Source organism: Molossus molossus, unplaced genomic scaffold (assembly GCF_014108415.1).
Source record: "Molossus molossus isolate mMolMol1 unplaced genomic scaffold, mMolMol1.p scaffold_m16_p_5, whole genome shotgun sequence".
NCBI lineage: Eukaryota > Metazoa > Chordata > Mammalia > Chiroptera > Molossidae > Molossus > Molossus molossus.
In genome coordinates, this window is record NW_023425388.1 from 34,631,558 (window position 1) to 34,657,402 (window position 25,845).

A 25,845-nucleotide genomic window follows, 5' to 3' on the forward strand; every position below is an offset into this window, starting at 1 on the left:
TAAAGGTTCCTAAAATTCATGGCGTTTTAAGAAAAGCTTCATTTAAGAACTCAGTGCAAACACTGTCTATTAAAACTGCCTTCAGGATATTGAGCTACTTTGATTCTTTTAAAATTGTGCATTCCAGGGACTCCCTCATCCTGTCCCAACTTGTTCTGCGGCTAGCTGTGAGGGCAATCTTTGCAGGAAGTAACAAAGCATGCGGTCCTTTGGAAGAGGCTTAGCGGCTCACCATCACTTCCTTAGATTAGGGATGCCCGGGTACCAAAAGCCAGGAAGATAAGGAAAAGTCACAGAAATGTGCCAAGTTGCTTTTATATAGGGATTATGTTTGGTCCCCACTGAAGTCAAATAGAATGAAATGATGCTAACTTGTCAGCTACATGCTGAAATGACAACAGAAGAAAGATTTCCATTAATTTCAGACAAAGGGAAAGTCTTCAAAAGAGACACAAAACCAGATAACCAAAGAGTGAGCATCAGTGGACTGAAAAGCATGGGTTCCTTTTGAACTTGGAATGAGAAGTGGCAATAATTGACCAAAGCTAGCCACTGAGTATCCATTTGGCACTCAGAAGAGCATTAGGAGTTGTTGGAAAATACAGAAGTGGAAGACAAGGACCTTCACCTTACCCCCAAAACACAGGAGGAGAGAGAAATGAGAGTGGAATTAAGCGTTTGACTAGAAAACAACTACAGATGTGACCAATGCTCAGAGGGGTGAGGTAAGTGTGCCCAGGGCTGCCCCTGGAGACTTCGGGAGCTGAGAGGACCAGAGTCGAGCCCTAGATCTGAGTGTCCACAAGCATGGATGAAGTGGCTGAGAAGGGAGAGGGCAAGCAACTTCCTCACCTCAAGGATGTCCTAGACAGAAGCAGGGTTGGGACAAAGCCCAGTTCAGGGTCCCCTTCATCTTTGTCACTATTCCTAACACCTGCTTTCACATGACACATGGTTAAATAGAGATTAAGGAATACCAAGAAGTTCACAAGCAAAACAGGTGTTGTAAAGCATCAGCATTCAACCTGAGAGGTATGGGGGACCTGGGGAAGTCTTGCTAGTGCCGGCCGCTTGGGAGGAAGGAACCGCTTCCTAAAGGTAGGTCATACCGAGAAATGCGGGAGAGATGCATGCTGTTACCATTACAGTCTATGCCCCACAAACACACACATTTTTATTTATTTATTTATTTTTTATTTTTATTTTTTTCAAAACTTTATTGTTGGATGTAAAATGTATTACAGATGTTCCACATTTTTCCCCCATTGACCCCCTCCTCCCCACTCCCACCCCCCTCCCACCTTTTCCCACACTACTGTCTGTGTCCATTGGTTATGCATATAAATTCTTTGGTTTATTTCTTCCCACTCCCCCAACCCCTTTCCCTTTGAGGTTTGTCAGTCTAGCAATGAATTTGTGCTTCTTAATCCCTTCACCTTTTTCACCCATTCCCCCAACCCCCATCCCAACTGGCAACCAACAAAGTGTTCTCTGTATCTATGAGAATGTTTCTGTTCTACCTGTTCATTTTGTTTGTAGATTCCATTGTTGATAGATATGTATTCATTGCCATTTTGTTTGTTCATATATTTTATCTTTTTCTTCAAAAAGACCCTTCATCATTTCATATTATAACGGTTTGGTAGTGATGAACTCCTTTAACTTTTTCTTGTCTGGGAGAGTTTTTATATGTCCATCAATTCTAAATGACAGCTTTGCAGGATAGAGTAATTTTGGTTGTAGGTTCTTGGTTTTCATCACTCTGAATATTTCTTGCCACTCCCTTCTGGCCTGCAAAGTTTCTTTTGAGAAATCAACTGACAGCCTAATGGGAACTCCCTTGTAGGTAACTAGCTAGCTGCCTTTCTCTTGCTGCTTTTAAGATTCTCTCTTTGTCTTGAACCTTTTGCATTTTGATGATGATGTGTCTTGGTGTGGGCCTCTTGGGGTTCATCTTGTTTGGGACTCTCTGTGCTTCCTGGACTCGTATGTCACCAAGTTAGGAAAGTTTTCTGCCATTATTGTTTCAAACAGGTTTTCGATTTCTTGTTCTCTCTCTTCTCCTTCTGACACCCCCAAGATGCGAATGTTGGCACGCTTGAAGTGGTCCCAGAGGCTCCTTACACTATCCTCATTTTTTTTTATTCTTTTTTCTTTTTGCTGTTCTGATTGGGCATTTTTTGCTTTCTTATATTCCAAATCTATGGTTTGCTCCTTGGATTTACATACTCTATTATTGAAGCTGTGTAAATTATTCTTTATTTCAGTTAATGCCTCCTTTAATTCTAACTGTGTATCCATGATTTCTAACTGGTCCTTTTTTATGCTCTTGAGGTCCTCCCTAAGTTCACTGAGGTTCTCACTAAGTTCATTGAGCATCCTTATAAGCAGTATTTTGAACTCAGTATCTGTTAGGTTGCTTATCTCCATTTCGCTTAGTTCTTTTATTGGGGTTTTGTTGTTCTTTCATTTGGGACCTGTTTCTTTGTCTCCTCATTTTGGCTGCCTCCCTGTGTTTGTTTCAGTGTATTACTTAATGAGAAGTATGGGGCTCACTGAGACCAGATGCTGCTCGTTTGAAAGAATTTAGGAAAAACCTGAAGCAGGATCCAAGCCAGGCCAATCCTATGGTTAAGCAAGTGGCAACAGCTTGGGTGGGCCTGAAAGTTGGGTGGGGCGGGGCCTCAGGGAGTCACCAGGGCGGGGCTACCAGTGTGAGCCCGGTTGCTGGAGTCCCAGATATGGAGACTGTCTGCCGCCCCAGGGAAGAGCTCACCAAAGGAACAAAGGCCTCTGACGGCACGTTTGTCCCAGAGAAAGCCCCCTCTCCAGCCCTCACTCCAGTGCCAAACAGCTCAGTTCTTCCCTGTGTGTCTCTGGCACCCCTCGAGCTGCTTCCCCTCCAAGCTTAGAGGGAAAGAGTCCGATAAGTCCGTGTGCGGGCCCTTTAAGGAGCTGCCTGGGGCTCCAGCCGCTTCAGCCTCCCTGAGCCTCAGTTCCCGCTGGTTTTTCCAGCCAGAAGTTATGGGGACTCTCTTCCTGGCACTGGAACCCTAAGCAGGGCACCTGGTGTGGGACGGGGACCCCTCAGTCCTCAGGAAGGACCCTCCCAGCCGAGCTGTCCTCCTGATTTTTATCCGCCACACGTGGGTGTGGGACCAGCCCGTCCCCTCCGCCCCTCCTCCCAGTCTGGATGTGGCTGCTGCTTTAATTCCGTAGTTGTAGGACTTCCATTCAGCTTGACTTCAGGCGGTTTTGAATGATGGTTGTTCTGTAGTTTAGTTGTAACTTTGATGTGGTTGTGGGAGGACGCGATACCGCGTTTACCTACCCGCCATCTTGACCGGAAGTTCACACACACATTTTTTAAAGTTAATAAACTGCCCTGGCCAGTTCGGCTCAAGAGGTTAGAAAGTCGGCCTGCCAACAGAAGGGTTTTGAGTTTGATTTCCGGTCAAGGACATGTGCCTGGGTTGCAGGTTCGATCCCTGTCCCTGGTCGGGGTCCTGCGGGAGGAAACCAGTTAATGTGTCTCTCTGACATTGATGTTTCTCTCTCTCTCCCCACCTCTCCCCCTTCCACTCTGTCTAAAAATCAATGGAAAAATAACCTTGGGGGAGGATGAACAAAAAACAAAAATTATAAAAGTTAATAAACTGAAGCTTAGAGATGGTAAATCATCTGCTCAACATTTGAACTCTGATTTCTCTAACTTAGTGGCTTTCAAAACTTTTGATCTTGGGGTCCCTTTACACTCTTAAAATTATTGAAGACTTCAAATAACTTTTATGTATATGGAAAGCATAGACAGATAGACAGACAGACAGATAATTTACATTGGAAATTTAACTAGAATTTGTTAAAACACAAGAATACACAAGCACAATTCTTTTGGACATCACAGCAATGACCGCTCATCACATAGCCTCTAAAAACCTCTACTATCCACTGACAAGACAATATGAATGAAAATAGCAAACAACAAACTAATATTATGACAAAAATAGTTTTGATCTCTCAGATTCCCTGAAAGGAACTGAGTCCGCTGGGGTCCGAGATCATGCTGAGAATTAGTATTTTAACTCCAAGTTTATGCGTAATTTTTCCAAGACCAGACTGTGGGACGTTCAGTGAATGACCTTCACGTTCTTGCTCTAAGCTCCCTTTACTGCTGCACCTCCGACACCTGCCAAATGCTCCCAAACTGGCCACATCAGAGTGAACTCTCTCCCCTTGACGCACTGTGAGTGCTCCAGCCTCTTTGCAAGTGCTCAGGTTGTGTTTTCTGTCTGAACTACTTCCTTCTCCTTTTAAAGATTCCAACTCTAGCTTTCAGGGCTCTGCTGAAACACCACCCACCCCAGCCCCAGGCAGAACTGATCACTTTCCACCCATAGCACTTTGCTCTTACCTCCACTTCATGACACTGAATTCCACTGTTGCCTTGTGAGATGGTAGTGTGTCTGCTTCCCCATTTTCCATCCCACAGTCCTGTTGGAAGACCTACCGAGCAATGGGCACCAGGAAGACACCCTGGATCTTCCCTTAAAGTCCGGAGTCTCCCTCAGTCTTGGCTCCCAGGATTTCTTCAAAACTGTTTTATTTACTTTGTTTAATTACTATAAAATGACAAATATCACTGGAATATGGGACTGTGGGTGACATTATTTTCTTTTATTTGATTTCCGATACATTTTTATAATTAAAAAATGTAATGTAATGTTAAAGTGTTTCTTTGTAGCTTAGCAGCTAATAGTTAGGAAGCACTTTTGTATGTGGTGCGCAGCGCTGTGTGCTTTCTGTACATATTAATGCTTTTAATTATTCATGCTATTAACAGTAAAGATAAAGAGGTGGGAACACTCAACTCATTTGTACAGTGATTCTTCCTACATTATATACCAAATGTGCAATTCTATCATTGCCTATGACTTGCATATATTTATGTTGTATTGGTTTTATCTTCATGTCCCAAATGGAAGATTCCAGAACTCCTTTGGGTCCCATTTCCTGAATTCCTTGGGGAATATTGCTCATCTCATGGCCAGGCAATACAAGATCTTAACATCTAAAGCAGAAACCTAGCTTTTTAACTTTGCAGATCTCAATTAGCATAATGTTCTCCTGGAAACAAATACATCGCTCAGTGGCCACCAGGGAGCCGAATTAACTGGTTGCCTTTATAAAGTTCAGTAAAACATTTACGGGGAACACTTCCCACAGATGGAATGTAAAATGGATTATTTTGTAGAGGGTCTTTATCTCCTAGAATAACCAGAAAACAGAATGTTTGAAGTAGTGAGATGACACACTGCTCATTAGTAACAAAGAGCTCTCCAGCCCTTGCACAAAATCTGAACTACTCATGTCTGCGTGACTGCAGAAGCGTCTGTGGAGGGAAGGGAAGAACGGGTTGGAGTTGTTTAATTGGCTCCAAGCTGGATACTGGCGATGTGCTGGGCTCCTGCTGGGCTCTTTCAATCAGGCCTGAGGTGATCACGGCAGCAGGAGGGTGTCCACTCCCTCCCTGCCACCCCCAGGCTGGCCCTCCCATCCACTAAGAAGGCTTGCAGCCTGGGCAGCATCTCTGCTCCAGAGCCGGCTTCTTCATTGACATGCAGGTAGAGCGCCCATAAGCAAAGGCTGCAGAGCGTCATTAAAATGGTGGGGAGACAAACAGCACTCATGCTGCATACCAAGTGGCACCACATTTAACTGAATCATTTTATTATGAACACATTCCAGGCTGCCACGGTGAGCCACGGGTGTAAAATATGCCGGCAAAATGGATCTCTGCTAATTACATTTCATGCATATTTCAGAACTTTCCACGGGGATACAGGAAGATGGTGTTCATAAAAGAAATTTTTACAACCAGGTTTACTTGCATCAAGACCTCCGCTAGCGGGTAACAAAGATAAGTTCAGTCATGTAATGTGTGTGTTTTAGCTGGAATATTGTCATTCCTTATAACTCTATCCCTGCTGCTGTGGTCACTGGCTGAAAATGAAATCATCCTCAAATCCCCCTAAACACGCATTATTGCAGAAACGCACACGCCTATTCAATCATTTCTTTCCCACGTGTCTTTTTCTCTATTTGTCCTCAGTGACCTTAGATGGAATTAAGGAAGTAGCCTCTGGACATGGGCACATGTTGGAAGAGGGACAGAAAAGCATCATTACCTGCCTCAAGACCGAATTGTACAGAACACACGTGATTGCGTTCTTGTGGCTTTTCACCCTCTTGCCGGCTTCCCTTTCCATGGCCAACAATGCTAGCTGGTGATTGAATGAGATGAAAAGTCGGCAGTGGGCTTCATCAAAGTGGAAGAGGCATCTGAAGTCCTGACTTTTGGGGAAAGGACATGTTATCCTCTGGATGGATAGCTGGTGCTGAATATCCCAGAGTCTCAAAACCTGGATGGAAAGTGAGGAAGTCATATGAATAAGTCAAGAACAATTCTAATTTTTGAGCCAATTATTTTCTTGCTCACCCTTGAGCCAGGCGGACAGTTGCTTCCTCCATAGTGCTATAATTGTTCACACTTCAGTCATAGCACACACAGGTTTTCCCTTATCCATCTAAATACTTCATCAGTTATAATCATCTCCTCTAGGAAAGGGATTGTGTTTTGTCTGTGTCCCTGTGTGTACAGACTAATAATCCCCAGAGAGGTCTATGTCTTATCCCCAGAACATGCGACTATGTTATCTTACATGGAAAAGGGGATTTCACAGATGCAATAAATCAAGGACTTTGAGATGGAGAGATTATCCTGGGTGGTTTGGCTCAATCCCATGTAATCACAAGGGAGAGCGGAGTGATGGGGTGTAACAAAGGACTGACCTACTGCTGCTGGCTTTGAAGTTGGAGGAAGAGGTCTTTAGCCAAGGAAGCTAGAAATGGCAAGAAAACATTCTCCCCCAGAACCCCCAGAAAGAAGGACAACCCTGATAACACCTTGATTTTAGCCCAGTGAGACCCATGCTGGAATTCTAACCTACAGAACACAAAATAATTTTGTATTGTTTCAGGCCAAGCTTGTGGTAATTTGTCACAGTAGCAATAGAAAACTAATAGTGTCTGTCTCTCCCTCTCCCTCTCTCTCTCTATCTATATAATGACTTGGTATTCGTGGTATTAAATGCTATAAAGTTTAAATAATCCACAGATACTAGACTCAGCACAATAATGACAAAAAGATAATATGCAGCTAGAACAAGGCAAACAGAAAAAGTCAGAAAGCAGCTTTGCAGGTGCACATGTGTTGCCACTATGAGTCGTGGTGCAGAATTAACACAGGTGAGTGAGGGAAACTGAGCTAAAATGAAGACAGTGCAAGACCCATCCAAAGGGAACTAACAGACAAGCTCTAGGGCCAGACTTCTCAGGTTCTCATCTTGGCTCTGTCTCTCACTGTAGGGTGACCTCCAGCAAGTGCCTTTGTCTCTGAGTTTTTGATGTAGTACCTCCCTCATCCAATGCTGTGAAGATTGAATGAAAGCCCATGTCAAGCATTTAGCCTGATGACTAGTGTGGAATGTGTTCAATAACCGCTCTTTTATTATTACTTTTATTTTATTTTATTTTTTCATTGTGTAACTATTAAAACCTGAGACTGGAGAATGGTCTTTTAAATAAACTAGTCTATTTTATCCAATGGGAGAATGATTATTTATTAAAAATGGTCTATTTATTTATTGATTAAAGCTCTTTATATCAAAATGATTTCAAACTTGTAGATAAATTTACAGAACAGTACAAAGAACACAAATATCTCCTTCACTCAAAAACCTTCCTGAAATGTTTGCTCAATATCCCAATGATTTCTTTATAGCAAAAAGATCCAATCCAGACCACTCACTGTCTCTCAATCTCCTTCAGTACAAAACAGTTCCTAGGTTCTTCCTTGAGTTTCAGAACTTTAAAGAATAGTCTATTTTACAATAATTTCAAGCTCACAAAAACATTGCACGAACAGTACAAAGAACTCCTGTTTCCCCTTTGCCTAGATACCTAACTGTTTAGCCTTCAGTATTTTTCTGAACCATTTGACAGTAAACTGTGGACATGAGGTCCCTTCACTCCTAAATATTCCATTATGTATTTCCCCAAACAAGGCCACTCCCTTACATAACAACCATCACTCTCCTTCAACCCAGACCAGTTCTTCTGTCTTTCCCTGTCTCTCTCGTCCTTGAAAAAATGGCCTCTTTTTAAGTAAGTGTTTATTACTCCATAAGGTAGGCAGCCTCATAGTTCTTATAAATTGTAAACTCCTTTGGAAAAACAATCTGTTCAAATAACAATCTATGCCCTACCTCTAAATGCATATGCCCATAAAAGGACACAATTCTCCATGTAATTTTGAGGCTATGTGGACATACACACACCTCCCATGCAAATCCTGGGAATCCACAGGATAAGAATTTCTACAGTAATTATTAAATATGTCAAGTCAAAGACATCCTCTTCTAGGTCTGGCTTCTATCCTGCTCTTTTCCTCACATTTGCATACATCTCGTCTTACCCGTCCTGTCTAGGTTAAATGATCCCAGTTCCTACAAACATCATGCTATGAGTTGTTAGGTCCCACTCTGCCATGGCACCCTCTCGATTCTCTCACTCTGTCTTTGTTTTCACTTTTTGTCCAGGAGACAATGGTCATCCAGATGTTGTTTACTTTAAAAAACTATAGTAGAATATGTCCATGGTATAAAATCCAATAGCACTGAAGGGCTTTCTTCCTGGCCCATGCCTCTTAACCCTCTGTTTCTCTCTGGGGGTCTGGTTTTCTCCACGACAGCAAATAACGGCACTGTGCATGTGTGCACGCATGTGTCTCTTGTATACATAGCATGTATTAGTCACATATCTAATACTCTGTCCTCCAAAAGAAAAGGAGTTACTTAACACTTCCTTTCTCCCTTCATCTTCCCATTTCTCTCAATCTAAACATTTTGTTTTTTAGTCCTATTGGTTATTATAATTTAAAATAATATACTTACACATTCATTAATGGATAATAAATGTAAGATCATCTCTCAACTTATCCATATGTAAGATGAGTATCTTAGGATCCTCAAGGATCTTTTTTTAAGCAATGTACTCAGAATTTAGCTAATATATCAGGTGGTTCTCACCATTGTTGTAGGTATGTGACTTCTCTAAAGCAACCTACTTTTTTCATTAACTGATTAAGCTACTACATCATGCATTTCATTTACCCTGAGGTCCTAATCAAGTAAAACTCTAGATTTTATTCCGATGAACAAATAATCAAATAAGATATCTACGATCTTATCTTCAAAGGTCTGATGTTTTAAGGTAAGACTAGCAATATTCTGAGTCTTAATTCAGAGTTACAGTTTAACAATATAATTTGGATAATAATTCAATTATACTCACAATTCCTCTTTGATTTGTTCACACATCCCACGGGACACAGGAGATGCCTAATAAATATTTTTTTTTAATTTCTTGAAGGTTATAGCTCACCTAATAACTATTTTTATTCAGCTCATTGATGAAAATATTAGCTAGGACAAGTCCAAGAATATAGCACTACCATAAAAAATCTTGTCTCACTTCATGGTTACTCACATAATTGAAGATATCATGTATTCTACAATAATATTTATGAAAAGTTTTCAAATATCTTACGGAAATAATTGTACTAGATGTATAAGGGAACCCTTCCATCTACTAATACTTATAACAAATTTAAACAGATCTAATCAATTCTTAAACAGCATTACCAATCCTTCTAACCACAAGAATATACAGGGTGGGGCAAAAGTAGGGTTATGGTTGTTCATATGTAAAATAATACAATCATGAATAAATAATATTACAAAAATAAACTCTGTGTTTCATGTACTTGCAGCTGTAAACATACTTTTGTCCCCACCCTGTATAAACATAAGGCAAATTGGGTTTCCTTGGCAAGAATTTTGTTGTTGTTGCTGTTAATCCTCATCCAAGGATATTTTTCCACTGATATTTAGAGAGAGTGGAAGGGAGAGAAAGAGAGAAACATCAATGTGAGAGAGACACGTGGATTGGTTGCTTCCTCTACGACCCTGACCAGGGCCAGAGTTCAAACCTGCAACCCAGGTACGTGGCCTTGACCAGAATCAAACCCTGACCCTCTAACCACTGAGAAAAACCAGCCAGGGCTCGGCAAGAATTTTCTTATTAAAGAACTCATTCTGGTTTTTAAACATTACTAAATTATTTTTAAATAAAATATTATGGAAGCTCTTCAGAAAATGTTTATCCTCAGAAATATAGATTCTACAAGAGCCAACACTTGAAAATAGATTTTAATGTGTTCTAAATATAAATAGAATTGATAAACTATTTTTAGAATGTTAAAACCATAAGTTAGACACATCTAGGTCATTCTCAAACACTCATATTACTTATGATAGTCTTGCCCTTGTCCAAATCCTGTGTTATTTATAAAGGACTCTGTTCTAAAACATACAAATTAACTTCATGTCAGAATAATAATTTGGGGCATAGTTGAGTATAGATTAACAATAACTCAACAGTATTAATGGACTATAGTTCTCCCGGAATCGTTTTCCACTGTGTTGCTCAAGTAATTTATATTGGCTTTAATATTTCATTGGCATTTAGTCATATAAATTAAATAAAAATCTTAAATAGATGAGCAATAACCTCTCTAGTCTTCAATAGGTTACTTCTTTTTATTAGCAATTAAAATTAGAAATATTTTTTATCAGAATTTGTATGTTCATTAGTTTTTCTTAAAACAAATGTCATCATTCTGCTTTTCCTTCTTTATCTGGAGAACTCTCTCAATTAATGATCCCACCAATCCCACTTTCTGTCTTTAATTCTTTAATTTTCCTCTCTGCTGAGAACCAAAGCAACAGCATCGATGACCTGCCATCAATGCATATAACAGTGTTCCAGCACTTTCCTAGAAATCACGTGATGGTATGTGCCCTCCCATGAATTTTTCAACCACATTCCATACCAGTGTTTCTTAACCTTGGCATTAGAAATACCTATGGTATTTGAGAAATTGCCTCTGCTTGGGCCCTTTTCTCAGGCCAATTAAATTAGAATCTCTGAACATGGAGCTCGGGTATTAGTATTCTTTTTTAATTTCCCAAGTTTTCCTTTGTATAACTTCACTACTTGGTTTTAAGGTCAATGCTAATTTCCTTAAATGAAAAACCTTACTCTCAGCTTCATCACTAATATTATGTGGCTTGGCTTTAAACCAGGTGACTATACTTCCTTTCTTTCTTAATTAGTCTATATCCTTTTAATCATGAAAAATATCTCACATTAATTGAGTTTTATTAGTCCAGTTCTTTGACAAAATGCCACTTAAATATCTAGTTAATATTTGTGAATTCTGGGTTTTCCTCTTTTTTTATGTTCAAGTTGACTTTTGGAAAAGAATTAGGCCATAGTTCAGAAAGGGTTATTTTTAGTATCAGTTTTTATTCCAGATTACCTAGAAATGTTTTCTTTATTCTTAAGAGTAAAAATAAATAAATTGACAAAGATCTATGTTTAAAAATTACAATTAAACAGTTGGTTGTTTTTAACTATTTTTCATAAATTTTCATCTAAACTATACTATTTCTATTTATATCATGATAACTTAGAATTCATGTACCTGTCCAAACTCAAACTTACTAAGTGGAGTTCCTAAAATGTCATATTTGAAGTCTCTCTATTTAATATACATTTTATATTAGAAGGAATAAGTATCTAAGCATATGATTTTATATCAAGGTAAAATTTAGCTATTCACATAAAGATGCTGACTTTTTTTCTTAATCTTTATCTTTTTTCAACTAGCTATTAAATAATGCAGGATTATAAAAGCAAGTATTGTATTACTTATACACACTAGAACTAGAAACCAGTTTATTGAGACTGCAGACACCCAGATCCTAGCTTTCAACCACTCAGGTTTGTCAGCTCAGATATGTGATGTTACCTCTCTATCTCCTCACTTTTCTAGTGAACAGTCCATTCAGTTTAGAATGTACTAAAATTCCCCAACCCAATCTAAAGATTCCAAAATAACATTTTGAACAAACTCAAGAAGGTGTGTCAGGAAGATTGGATGAAAGAAACGGACATCACCAAATTTTTAGTCTAGTTCTGCTGAAGAATCTCTCCTTGCTACCTACCAGAGATGAGAGGAATCACTTCATATAAGCCTAATTAATTGTACCAATTAAATAACTAATGAGTAAATAAATAAACAAAACTGTCTTTACTTATTTCCTTCAAAGCTGTTGTTAGCATAATATTAAGTGAATAGAAGGAAAAAAGAAATTTAAAGAGCTTAAATGTTATCCTATCAATATCACATCTAAAAGTGGATAACTTCATAAATAAGATATGTTTATGAACAGATATATGGATAGATAACCTGTTTTCAGTGCAGTTTTTAAAACCAAATCAACCTTATTTACATATTGGCATTATGCCCAAGTTTATTTATGTATGTATGCATGTACGTATTTATTTATTTATTTTAATCCTCACCCAAGGATTTTTTTTCTATTTATCTTCAGACAGAGTGGGAGGGAGAGAGAGAAATATCGACATGAGAGGGACACATAGTCTAGTTGCTTCCTGCACAACCCCAACCAGGGCTGGGGATGAACCGCAACCGAGGCATGTGCCTTTGACTGGAATCAAACCCACTACTCATTGGTCCACCGGCTGATGCTCTAACTGCTGAGTCAAACTGGCCAGGGCTATGCCCAAGTTTAAATCAAAGTCATTAGGAAAAATAAATCTTAATTTCCTAGTAATAATAATATAACAGTGAGGTAAAAGTATAAGATAGACTCAGATGACTCTATGGAGATGAAACTTGTTTGGTTTCATCAAACATGTACTAGTAATTCTTGCCATTCTGCAGGAAATGGATATAAAATGACAAGAAAAGAGAGAGAGGGAGAATATACATCACAGGGGATTTGAAGACAACAGTGCAGCAGCTCAGGTCTCCAGGGGCAATCTACAAAAATGGATAGCCTACCTGCAGATAATCAGATAACAGGAACTGAGAGCTCTCCTTAATGCACCTTTTGTATTAATAGTCTGTTTATTTAGAGTTTGAGCCTTTGGATAATCCACAAAAGCCTAATCAGTGAATACTTAAAAGCAATTCCCTTTGACATGATTTGAACTGGCAGAGTGCCTCAGCTTACATTGTTATCTTAAACTCGTATAACAAATCTTTCTTTAAAAATATTTTCCCCAGTTTTCCCAATACTGAAGTCAAACAAAATATGTCACAAATTAAAATCTTCTCTTATGCTATCCATTTTTAAACCGTTATCATAACCATCATTTTTCTCTCTTTCTTAGTTCATTCTTTTCGACAGCAATGAAAGGAGACATATAGCTCTAAGACTCAGATTTTTATGATGAGTCTATTTGTGTATTCTGTCATTGACATTGAAAAACTCAGAATCTTTTCTAACACTATGAATTGTTCTGCAGAAATCTCACTGATTCCCCAGTTCAAATTCGGTAATGAATCTAACGTCAACATTTCATTTCAGGTGCTTTTTTTTAAGAATAAGAGCTCATGAGGGTAACTTAAAATTTTCCATTTAATTGATTTTTTTCTTTCTTTCTTTTTTTTTTTTTTTTGCCATTCTCATTACTCACACAATACTGAAAAAAGTACCAGAAATTTGCTGCTCTTTAAAAAGACTTCTAAGTTTGCTTTTCAAAGATCGCAGATCCTCTTTTATTTTATAAAGTAAATTTTAGCACTTTAAGTTTCTTCTTTAAGCTACTTAATATTTATACTAACAATACCTCTGAAGAAAATAAGTAAAAAACAGCTAGAACAAAGGCACGCTGGTTCAAGGATGACTGCAGAGGAGGTTTTCGTAGGGGGCCTTCCCGCTTCAAAGAAACACGCTCTGAATAAAACATAACTGCTGCCTTGCTGGGCCTGTAGGGAGTGGAGGAAGCTGCACTGTCCTAAAGGAAGAAAGAGACCCGAAGAAAAACTTATGGTGAAGACACTGAACTGTAGGCATAAAAGCAGAGACTGCCACCAGGAGCCTACGCCTTGGACCAGCAGCAAGGTGGAGGCACCAAGGCGAGACTGTTCAATTAAACTGGATGACAGAAAAGGAGAATGCAGTAGCCTCAGGACAGAGTTTTCCTCATTTCCACCATGCAAAAGCAAATACAAATTTCCTCTGGAGGAAAATTTCTTCAATTTAGTTCCCCAGAATGTCCATAGTTTAGCAACAGCAGAAAACAAGGTAACAATAAAAGATAACCAAGCATAAAACGTAACAAGTCACCCTGAGGGAGAATCATCAGAACAGCAAATATCAGATTTGAGTCACCAGGGAGGCCAGATAATGGAATTATTAAATAAGAATGTAAAATAATTAAAATAACATTAAAGAACTGAAAGTCAAAATTCTAAAAATGAACAAACGATGAAAGACTATTCAAAATTGCCAAGCAGTCTACAAATGTTTAGAAAAAAATATATATAATAAAATTAAATGAATGAGTTATATAGAAAGTGAACACATCCCCATTAGAAAAAAAAAAAACAAACCTTTAAAGTTAAGAATATATATGCTAAGGGTAGATCCTAAAATATGAAGGAAATACCTCAACAAAGAATAGGAAACAAATTTGTGCATAATTTTTTTTTCTGAAAAACAGCTAAAAGAATGAACAAATGGGGAAATATAGGATGTGCTTTCTTAATATTTTAAAGATGTCAAATATCAAATTTAATGAAATTCCATTTCAAATATGGTTTTCATGGAACACGAATATTGATCCTGAATTTATTTGGAAGGATAAACTGCCAGGCAATAGTTAAAATTGAAAAAGTAAAACAAGAAGTAGGAGTTGCCCTTCCAGGTTTCACAATGGTTAAACAGTAGTAATTGGGCCCTGGCTCAGCGGTTAGAGCATCGGCCTGTGGTCCAGAGAGACCCGGGTTCGGTTCCCGCTAAGGGCACGTACCTCGGTTGCAGTTTGTCCCTGGCCCTGGTTGGGTCGTGTGGGAGGCAGCCACTCGATGTGTCCCTTTCACATCGATGTTTCTCTCTCTCTCTCTCCCTCCCACTCTATCTGAACAAAAAATGAAAAAAAAAATGTCCTTGGGTGAGGATAAAAAAAAACAGTAGTAATTGGTATAAGACAAGTAGACAAATGGAACAAATAAAGCATCTAGAAATAAATTCGTGTACATATAGAGTAATTCAAATGATGAAAATGGCATTTCGAACCAGGAAGAGACAAATTATTAAAAAAATAATCTTTGATATCCATTAGTAGAAAATAAAACCTTTATACAAAAACAACAAAGTTAAATGCAAAAAATATATTCTACAATATAAAAAGTATTAGCAGAAAATAAAAGAGTATGTTTATAAATTTGAGGTGTGGAAGATATTCCTAAGCTAGAAACACAATCCAGATCTGTAAAGAAAATAATTTCTTAGACTCAACTTTATAAAAAGTAAAAACATTAAATGAGAAAAATAACATAAACAAAGGTAAAAGATGTATGCTTGAAAGACATATTTGCATCTTATATATTAAAGAATAATCAAAATATTTCTCTAACAACAAATCAGTAAGAAAAATACAAAATCTAGTTAACAAGATAAAGGGAATGAGCAGATAATGCACCAAAAAACAAGAAATGTAAATGGACAATAAATATTTGAGGGAAAAAAAACTTACCCTAATGTTTTGTCATCAGATTCATAAAAAGTTGAATAAATTAATATATGTATTGACTATTGATAAGAGCTTGGGGAAATGAGGACCTTTATATACACCTCTGATGAGTATTCTAATTAGTGTAATATCTCTGAGTTGAAATCAATATTTACAAAAAAATTTTTTTATTTATTCATTTATTTACCTTTATTGTTGAATATATTACAGATGTTCCTCAGTTTTCCCCCACTGACCCCCTCCTCCCCACTCCTGCCCCCCTCCTGCCTTTTCCCACACTGTTCTCTGTGTCCATTGGTTATGCATATAAGTTCTTTGGTTTATTTCCTCCCACCCCCCAACCCCCCTTCCCTTTGAGGTTTAGCAACGAATTAGTACTTTTTAATCCCTTCACCTTTTTCACCCATTCCCCAACCCCCCTCCCATCTGGCAACAAGCAAAATGTTCTCTATGAGAATGTTTCTGTTCTGCTTGTTCATTTTCTTTGTAGATTCCATTGTCGCTAGATATGCATTCATTGCCATTTTGTTTGTTCATATTTTTTATCTTTTTCTTCAAAAAGACCCTTCAACATTTCATATAATAATAGTTTGGTGGTGATGAGCTCCTTTAGCTTTTCCTTGTCTGGGAAACTCTTTATATGGCCATCGATTCTAAATGACAGCTTTGCAGGATACAGTAATCTTGGTTGTAGGTTCTTGCTTTTCATCAGTCTGAATGTTTCTTGCCACTCCCTTCTGGCCTGCAAAGTTTCTTTTGAGAAATCAGCTGATAGTCTTATGGAAACTCCCTTGTAGGTAACTAACTGCTTTTCTCTTGCTTCTTTTAAGACTCTCTCTTTGTCTTGAATCTTTTGCATTTTGATGATGATGTGTCTTGGTGTGGGCCTCTTGGGGTTCATCTTGTTTGGGACTCTTTGTGCTCCCTGGACTTGTATGTCTGTATCCTTCACCAAGTTAGGGAAGTTTTCTGCCATTATTGTTTCAAATGGGTTTTCTTTTTTTTTGTTTTGTTTTATGAATTTTTATTTATTTTTTTGTTACAGATATTTTACCTTTTTACCCCATTGGCACCCCCCACCCCACCCCACCCCACCTCCACCCCGTCCCCGGCTTAGTTGTCTATGTTCATTGGTCATGCATACATGCATATAAGTTCTGTGGTTTATCTCTTCCCACTCCCCCCACTTCCCCATCCCCTCTTCTGAGGAATGTCAGTCTGTGCCCTACTTCCATGTTTCTGGGTCTACTGTATTCCTCAGACTGTTATGTTCAGTATATTCCGTATATAAGTGAGATCATGTGGTATTTGTCTTTTTCTGCTTGGCTTCTTTCACTTAGGATAATACTTTCCAGGTCCCTCCATGTCGTCTCAAAGGATAAGAGATCTTTCTTTCTTACCGCTGCATAGTACTCCATTGTGTATATGTACGACAGCTTTTTTATCCATTTGTCTACTGATGGACACTTGGGCTGTTTCCAGATCTTAGCTATTGTAAATAGTGCTGCTATGAACATGGGGGTACATATATTCTTCCTGATTGGTGTTTCAGGCTTCTTAGGGTATATTCCCAGCAGTGGGATCACTGGGTCAAATGGAAGTTCAATTTTTAATTTTTTGAGGTAGCACCATATTGTTTTCCATAGCGGCTGCACCAGTCTGCATTCCCACCAGCAGTGTACTAGAGTCCCCTTTTCTCCACACCCTCGCCAACACTTGTTGTTGGATGATTTGTTGATGGCGGCCATTCTGACAGGTGTGAAGTGATACCTCATTGTTGTTTTAATTTGCATCTCTCTGATGATTAGTGATGTTGAGCATTTCTTCATATGTCTTTTGGCGATTTGTATGTCCTGTTTGGAGAGGTGTCTATTCAGCTCCTCTGACCATTTTTTAATTGGGTTCTTTGTCTTCCTTTTGTGGAGTTGTATGAGCACTCTATATATATATATATGTTGGAAATTAACCCCTTATCTGATACATCATTGGCAATGATGTTCTCCCATTCGGTGGGTTGCCTTTCCATTTTGATGATTGTTTCTTTTGCTGTGCAGAAGCTTTTTAGTTTGATGTAGTCCCATGTGTTCATTTTCTCCTTTATTTCTGTTGCCTTAGGTGATGTATCAGTGAAAATTCTGCTCCGTATGATGTCCGAAATTTTGTTGCCTACATTTTCTTCTAGAATTTTTATGGATTCACGGGTCACATTTAAGTCTTTTATCCATTTTGAGTTTATTTTTGTGTATGGTGTAAGTTGATGGTCTAGTTTCATTTTTTTGCATGTAGCTGTCCAATTTTCCCAACACCATTTATGAAAGAGGCTGTCTTTACTCCACTGTATGCTCTTGCCACCTTTGTCAAATAGTAATTGAGCGTATTGCCTTGGGTCCATTTCTGGGTTTTCAGTTCTGTTCCACTGGTCTATATGCCTGTTCTTGTGCCAGTACCAGGCTGTTTTGGTTACAGTCGCTTTGTAGTATAACCTGATATCTGGTATTGTGATTCCCACCTACTTTGTTCTTTTTTTTCAAGATTGCGGTGGCTATTCGGGGTCTTTTTTGGTTCCATATGAACTTTTGAAGTATTTGTTCTAGTTCTATGAAATATGTAGTTGGTATTTTGATGGGGATTGCATTGAATCTATAGATTGCTTTGGGCAGTATGGACATTTTAATTATGTTAATTCTTCCAATCCATGAACAGGGTATGTGCTTCCACTTTTTTATATCTTCCTCTATTTCTTTTTTCAATGACCTGTAGTTTTCTGCAAATAGGTCCTTTACTTCTTTGGTTAAGTTTATTCCTAGGTATCGTAGTTTTTTTGGCGCGATGGTAAATGGGATTGTTTTTTCACTTTCACTTTCTGTGAGTACATCATTGGTGTACAAGAATGCCGTCGATTTCTTGATGTTAATTTTGTATCCTGCTGCTTTGCCAAATTCATTTATTAAGTCTAGTAGATTTTTGATGGAGTCTTTAGGGTTTTCTATGTATAATATCATGTCATCTGCAAATAATGACAGTTTCACTTCCTCCTTTCCAATTTGGATCCCTTTTATTTTTTCTTCATGTCTGATTGCTGTGGCTAAGACTTCCAGTACAATGTTAAATAAGAGTGGCGAAAGTGCACATCCCTGTCTTGTTCCTGTTCTTAATGGAAATGTTTTTAGTTTCTGTCCATTGAGTATGATGTTGGCTGTAGGTCTTTCATATATGGCCTTTATTATGTCGAGATATGATCCCTCTATTCCTACATTGCTGAGCGTTTTTATCAGAAATGGATGCTGGATTTTGTCGAATGCTTTTTCAGCATCTATTGATATGATCATGTGGTTTTTATTCTTCATTTTGTTTATGTGGTGTGTCACGTTTATTGATTTGCGAATATTGTACCAGCCTATATTTACAAAAATTTTTAAGAACTGCATCTCTACTGAACCAATAGCATAACTTCTAGAAACTTATCACAAAGAAATTTACATGTGAGGTGTTAATGCTGTGTGTGTGTGTGTGTGTGTGAGAGAGAGAGAGAGAGAGAGAGAGAGAGAGAGAGAGAGAGTTGGTTTATAAAGATAAAAAAAGAAAGAAAAATATATTTTTTCTAAATAGGTGATTAAATAATTAAGTTATGGTCATCCATACTGTAAATTACCATATAGCAGTAATAATGATCAGGTATATGTATACTCACATAGGAAAATCTCTAGGAGAGATCATTTAGGGAAAAGCAAGCAGAAAATATGACTCCTGTGATACTATTTACCAGAAAACTAATAACAAATACTTGTATTTGTATAATAAATAGAATGGTATATATAATAATATAAAAATAACACAGTATACTATAATACAATATATTAAGTAATAATAAAATAATATGAGAAGATACACATCAACTGTTAATAATAGCTATTTGGGAGAAGAGGAATTGATTTGAAGGGGAAGTTAGCAAGAAGAATATTCTTTTTTTTTACTACATGCTTCTTCATATGTCATGTTCATGGGAGGGCATTATCCATGTACGTATGCACTTAGGACAAAATGAAAATGACTGTTTCTGTGTAAACAGAGGGAAGTTGAGGACGGGTTCAGAACAGAAAGGAAGACTAAAGGCAAGATGGGAGCACCAACATGAACATCTAACTTTGTAATTCCCTTACCAACCTTGGGTCTACAATACAGAAACCAGGCTCTGGGCAAAATCATAACCTCAAACAAAGGATTAAATTACAAATTGATCTGACTCTGGTTGCCAAGTCAGGATTAGTAACCCAGGGGAGAAGGGTTAAGAGCAATAGAAAAGCCTAATCAGCCCTGGCCAGTTTGGCTCAGTGGTTGGAGCATCGGCCTGCGGACCAGCGAGTCTTGGGTTTGGTTCCCGCTAGGGGTACATACAAAAAAAAAAAAAAGAAAAGCCTAATCAGGTTCACTGGATGGACTATCAACCCCTGGACTTTGAAAAGTTTATTCCCCATGGTGAGTTCTCCTTCAAATGACCAAGTTGCTGGCTTCCATCAGGGTCTTGCCATCTGTGATTGCCTCTTATGAGACAGTTTAGGAATCCAAAACAAAACGCAATTGGACAACTATTTAGTACGCTACCAGAGTCTATAGGGATAAACTTATTGCTTATTCATCACTAGAAAGTGGCAATAGAAGAGTCTTCCAAAAGAGAACTGGTCTCAGATCATTTTTGGAGGAAATTATTTAGATCTAAATTACTTTGCTCCAAAAATCTAATTTAGCAACTCATTGACCAAACATGGTTCACTCAAATGCTCTTTTCAAAAAAGAATGCTTCCTTTCATTGTTCCTGTTCCCTAACTTATCCTCAGCCCTATAAAATACCCAAAATAATTGTATGGCAATAAAGCAAAGGCTTAACCTGGTAACAGAAAGCCCTGTTGTTTGTTGTGAAGACATAAAGACTGAGATTATTATGCATTTATAAAAGGGAAATGTATTTAGACTAATGCAAAAGACAGCATGACAAGCTTAATTATAATGTAACGGTTTAGAAGTCAAAGCAAAAATAGAATGCTAAAAGTGCTTTGGAAGAGGCCAGGTAGTCTCAACATTGGTAATAGCTGTGCACAATCAATCTGACTCTAAGGACATTTTTTTCATTTATGTTTAAAGTTATAAAACCTTTCAGAAAATTCTGTAATTACAAAATACCTGGTATTTATTTTATATTTATGTTTGATAGAAATTTGTTAATTTAACTAACAAATTTATGACTTCCTCAAGAATTATTGAGGACTTGCTATATGTATGGCATAATCCAAAAAAGACATAGTCCCTAATTTCACAAATTCTATCAGTTAGTTGACAAATACACTATTTTATATATTACATATTCAACATGTGTTTAATGTACACTAATATGTGTGAGGTCCTGGGAAACACAAAAATTAATTTAACAAATAATCTTTGCCTCCAGGATACAATGTAATTATACAACCTCCAATGTACAAATCAGCGTGTCTTAAATTCAATAATGAAAGTTAGAACAAAGTGCTAAAACCTCAAAAAATCAAACAACTAAATCTGTAGAGCATCAAAATGAGTAGAGCATCAAAAAAAGGTTTCACTCTGAGTTCCTTTAGTACTTTAGATTCACAGTAATGTGCCTTCATTTCAAGTTGTCAACAAATGATCGTTGAACAAACACTACACGGTGGCAAGCACTGTGATAGTCCACAAGGTAGAAAGATCCTGACTCTGCTTAAGGAAGCAAATAACAATTTCAGTACAACATGACACAGACTCCAGTGAGGGGCACAGAGGTGCACCGGGTATGCAGAGAAACACCTGGGTGTGCAGAGAAACACCTAGGTGTGCATGAAGGACTCCGCAAAGTCTGAAACTCCCAGGATGAATAGGAATTGGCTGATTGATCGTGGAGGAGAAGAGATGGAAGGCAGACGAAAGAACAATGCTGCAAAGCCCGGACACAGCACCGTGAAAGCAGCCAGAAGTTCGACATGGCTGGAGAGGAAATGAATGGAAAAGAAAAGCAGGAAGGGAGGTGGAACTGGTAGATTAGGGGAGGGCTTTATATAAAAGTTCAAGAATTTGAGAATTGATGTTTAGGCCAACGGCAAAGGCGTTGAAGAATTTGTCTTAATGGAGAGCAGATTGAAGGCAGACAAGTCTGAAAGGGGGAGATTGTTAGGAAAACTTTGTAGTATTCTGGGCAAAAAGAAAATGTGATTTGGAATTCGAGAGGTGGCAGCAGAGAGGAAGAGGTGAGGCTGAGAAACATATTTTGATGGTATGTATAATCAACAGGGATTGGCAGTTGATTGGTGAAGTTTAAAGGAAAGGGAGATGATTTATGTGATAAGTACACAATAAAATATGCTCGTTTGGCAGGACTTATGGGTGGGGTGAGATTAGAAGCTGAAGATGAATTTCTGGTTTTTACATATCACTTTATGATAAAACGAAACGTCACAGCCATTGAGAGTCTCAGAAGCTGTCCCCAGTAAGCCTTTTGCCCGCCCTTTTCTTCACAACCAGGGGTCTTAAAATCTATCACATTAGCTGGATCTAGGAGTCAGGCAGCATGTAAAATGGGAATTTACCGAGAAACAAATGACAAGATTCTTGGAGATGAAGACACTTTCCTGAGGGGAGACAAGCGGTAAGTAATGTGGTCAGAATTCATCCAGGACCATCTGGCTCCAGTGCCGTGTTTCTTCCATCATCTTTCAAGCATCCCGTCAGTGTCAAATAGAAATGACTGATATACTTAATGGAAATGTTCTTAATGGACTTGATATTCTTCAGATTAGCTTTAATTTCTTACTGACTGAGTCTCTTCACTACTGAAGCAGCTATTGGCTGTGTCTCACCAAAGTAACATTTCCTCATCCCCATTCCTGTGTATTTTTCTATTGAATTAGTAAGAACTTTTGAAACTCTCAAGATAGTAAGTGTTCAATTATATTAAGTGACCTATTAAGTGTTCAATAAGAATTAAATTAATGAGTAAATAGTTTTAAATGTATTTTTTAATGTAATACTTTGTCCCGTTACCCAAGACTATTAAGTGACCATCAATATCTTTTCCAAACATAAATTTCCAAAGACATAGTAGTTAGCCAGTATATTTTAAAATCTAAACTGTCTCTCAGAGTACTTCAGGATCAAGGATAGATTTGGGTAGAACTGGGGAGCGGAACTAAATAAATGCTCAGTGTTACTTACTTTATCTTTGGAGAAGCTGAAGAGTTGTTTTCTTGCAGCAAAGAACTGTACAGCTATCACACTGGCAGAGTGACCCCACAGCACTCCGGCTGGCTTAGAGACAACATAGGGGTTCCACAGGCAAACTTTATTGTTAATGCCGGCAGTGGCTAATTGGAATCAGAAAGAAAAAAATGGTTTTAATAATATGAATAATCCACATTTTTTTTTTAAATAAACTGATCACACATCTGTAGACAAATGGCTGTCTTTAAGAACAGAAAAGGTGTCATTGCCCAACAGCCCAGGCTCATAGGGCATGAGCTCTGCCATTAGAAAGAGCTGAAGCCGGGGGCGTAGGGAGAAGGGGTCCTATGAGGTCAAAGGACAGTACAGTCCCTTTTAGGAAGTGACCAGCTGCACAGCCGGAAGGGGACAAAATCCTGCTTCCTAGTGCTTACATTTCCACTCTACAGCCTAGGCATGTAGACATGTTAAAAGTTACCCCAGGCGTGAGAAAGAACTAAGACAATATTTAAAGTTTCCAAACTAATTAAAAAGTATAGGAAACAGATTATCTTCAATGCCATGTCAATAATTGAGCATGCACAAGCAAATAGGAAGCACGGATATATTTTTGACCTGTGTTATTGAGAGAATGAGGGATTTTTTTTTAACATAAACTGGCTGCACCCAGGGAGCATGTGAGGAGCCGAGGGTCAGTGTCCCTTCAGGGCTGTGGAGGCAGCAGAAGCGCACTCTGTTGTGCCCTGTCCAGGGCCGGCTGCAGCTGAGCTTAGGAACCCTTATGTTTTCGGCACTGTGTCAGATACAAAGCAGTGATCAGTGGAAAGGGGTTGAATAAGCTGTCAATCCATCAGTGAAATGGTTGATAGCTGAGTCCTTACAAAATCAATTCACCACCCCTTCAGCATTCTCTAATAAATTCACAATACTCCTTGCAAGTTTAATGTTGGCATATTCCTGAGTTCATATTCCAGGTGTCTTTTACCATAGTTGTCTGCAGTTATTGTTGGGAAATTTAGGAGCTCAGCCCCCTAGCTAGGAGTCTGCCAATACTCTTTATTAGAATGATAATTACTGAATGAGGGTTAATATGATTCATTCTGCAGACCATATATGTTCATTCTCTGTAACAACCCTACTAGTTTTTCAGTAGTACCTTGCTTTTTTACAATGTTTGAACTAACAGCATACATATCAAAGTACCAGCTTTCAAATGTCTATATATTGAAATAGTTAATGCCTGGAGACCTTTATAGCTTATTTCCTCAGCTAAAATATGCTCTTTTACATCAAAAGAAAAACTCTCCTTTAATAAACTAAAGCTAGGATAATCTGAAAATTTTCAAAAACATTAGAGGTTGAAAGGTGAAAATGTTCTATATTTTGAAGTTCACGCGTGTGTAGTGTGTTGGGGGTGAGTACCAAGGAAAATGATGTATTTTGGGGGTCAAGCTCTTGGTGGTGTTAGAACAATGGCAGAATGTCTTCTTGCTGTTTATTATATTACTACCCTACCAATGCTAACAAAACCACTAATTAAAGCTTTGGGGCACTTTCTCATATCTTCATCCCAGTGTAGTTCATACACGCCGCGCATCATAATGTATCATTACCAGACATTCTCGGGCAGTAAAATGTAAGCTTCTCAAGTCGGTCTCTCTGGCAATAAAGCAACTAGGTGAAGGGGCTTTGTGCATACAAATAGGCAGCCAGACTATTTATGAGGCCCGTGTAGTTATCCTGATTTATTTTACGTACCAATTAAATTGAGTCGAGAGTGGTAATCAAAAGCATGAATGCCCTGGGCGATGCTGAAGGATGTCATTCGAAGATGCTGTTTTGATTTCTCTCTCCAAGCCAGCACCACTGTATTTGTATTGTTGGTTGTGCTGGAAATGATAACATCTAAAGAGGCACTGTAAGTAACTGATTACAAAAAGAAAAAAGAATATTTAATTGATTTCTCACAGGACATGAGCAAAATAGAACCATTTCAACATGTAAAGTTAAAGCGTAAACTCACATTCTAGTAACACAAGGCAACACTTAAGAAAACACCTCCCTCCTCCCTCCCCCCTCCTCATCTCCCATTACAGAACTTAGAGTGAAAAATTACAACAAAGTCTACATTCAAACTTTTTACTCAACCTAAGGCTATCATTAATTTATTTTTAATTGGAACACATGACAGGAAAAAATATGAATCACTATAATTATATGCAATTCTGGGGATCTAAGAGGAATAATTGGCCAAGTTGCTAGGTTTTTCCTCCTGGGTCTGAAGCAGGCAAACAGGTGCTTGAACAGCCATCTGCTCTCTCAAAGGGCCAGCTCTTGCCCAAACCATGGTTTATTTAAGGTGCGCCTGGTCTAGAATGTTTGAGTGTGGAATGGCCAGGACTTAGCGCCCTGCCAAGACTCACGGACACAGCTAGGGACGGGTGAAATGGCTACCCTTGCATTCCTGGTGACCCGGTACCAGATGATGTGGAACAAAATCCTGTTTCCCAAGCAAGGAAAGTGAGAACTCTTTGTTAGAACCTTTACATTCTTTCAGACTCAGGCTCCAAAGGCAAAGAACTGTAGTTGATCTTCCCCCAACTTCCAGCTGCTGCTACCCTCCATGGTCCAGTGGAAGTTCTCTTATGCATTTTACTCAACGATTTGTGCCCAGAATGAAAGGATTTCTGATTTGGACTCAAAATCAAAGTCCTGCCTTGTACAAAGGTTGTAACTTTGCAAAGCTTGAGGAAAGTTGCTTTACTAAAATGACCCTTAGAAATATTTCTGGTGTACATATTATATAGAATCAAGAGTGACACTGTTGGACACAATTCTCAATAGATTGCTAGAATTCCTGAACTTCTTTTGAAA

At 38.3% G+C, this 25,845-nt stretch overlaps 1 protein-coding gene across 1 annotated transcript in view; it reads right to left on the reverse strand.

Moving 5' to 3' along the window:
* Positions 1–25,845, reverse strand: part of WDR49 (WD repeat domain 49) — a 154,299-nt gene that overhangs the window by 72,783 nt on the left and 55,671 nt on the right. Inside the window, exons 6-8 of the mRNA XM_036243520.1 lie at positions 24,730–24,897; positions 22,966–23,114; positions 6,186–6,419 (exon numbers count right to left, since the gene is read on the reverse strand). Coding sequence (XP_036099413.1) covers positions 6,186–6,419; positions 22,966–23,114; positions 24,730–24,897 — 551 coding nt within the window. The remainder of the gene's footprint in view (positions 1–6,185; positions 6,420–22,965; positions 23,115–24,729; positions 24,898–25,845) is intronic.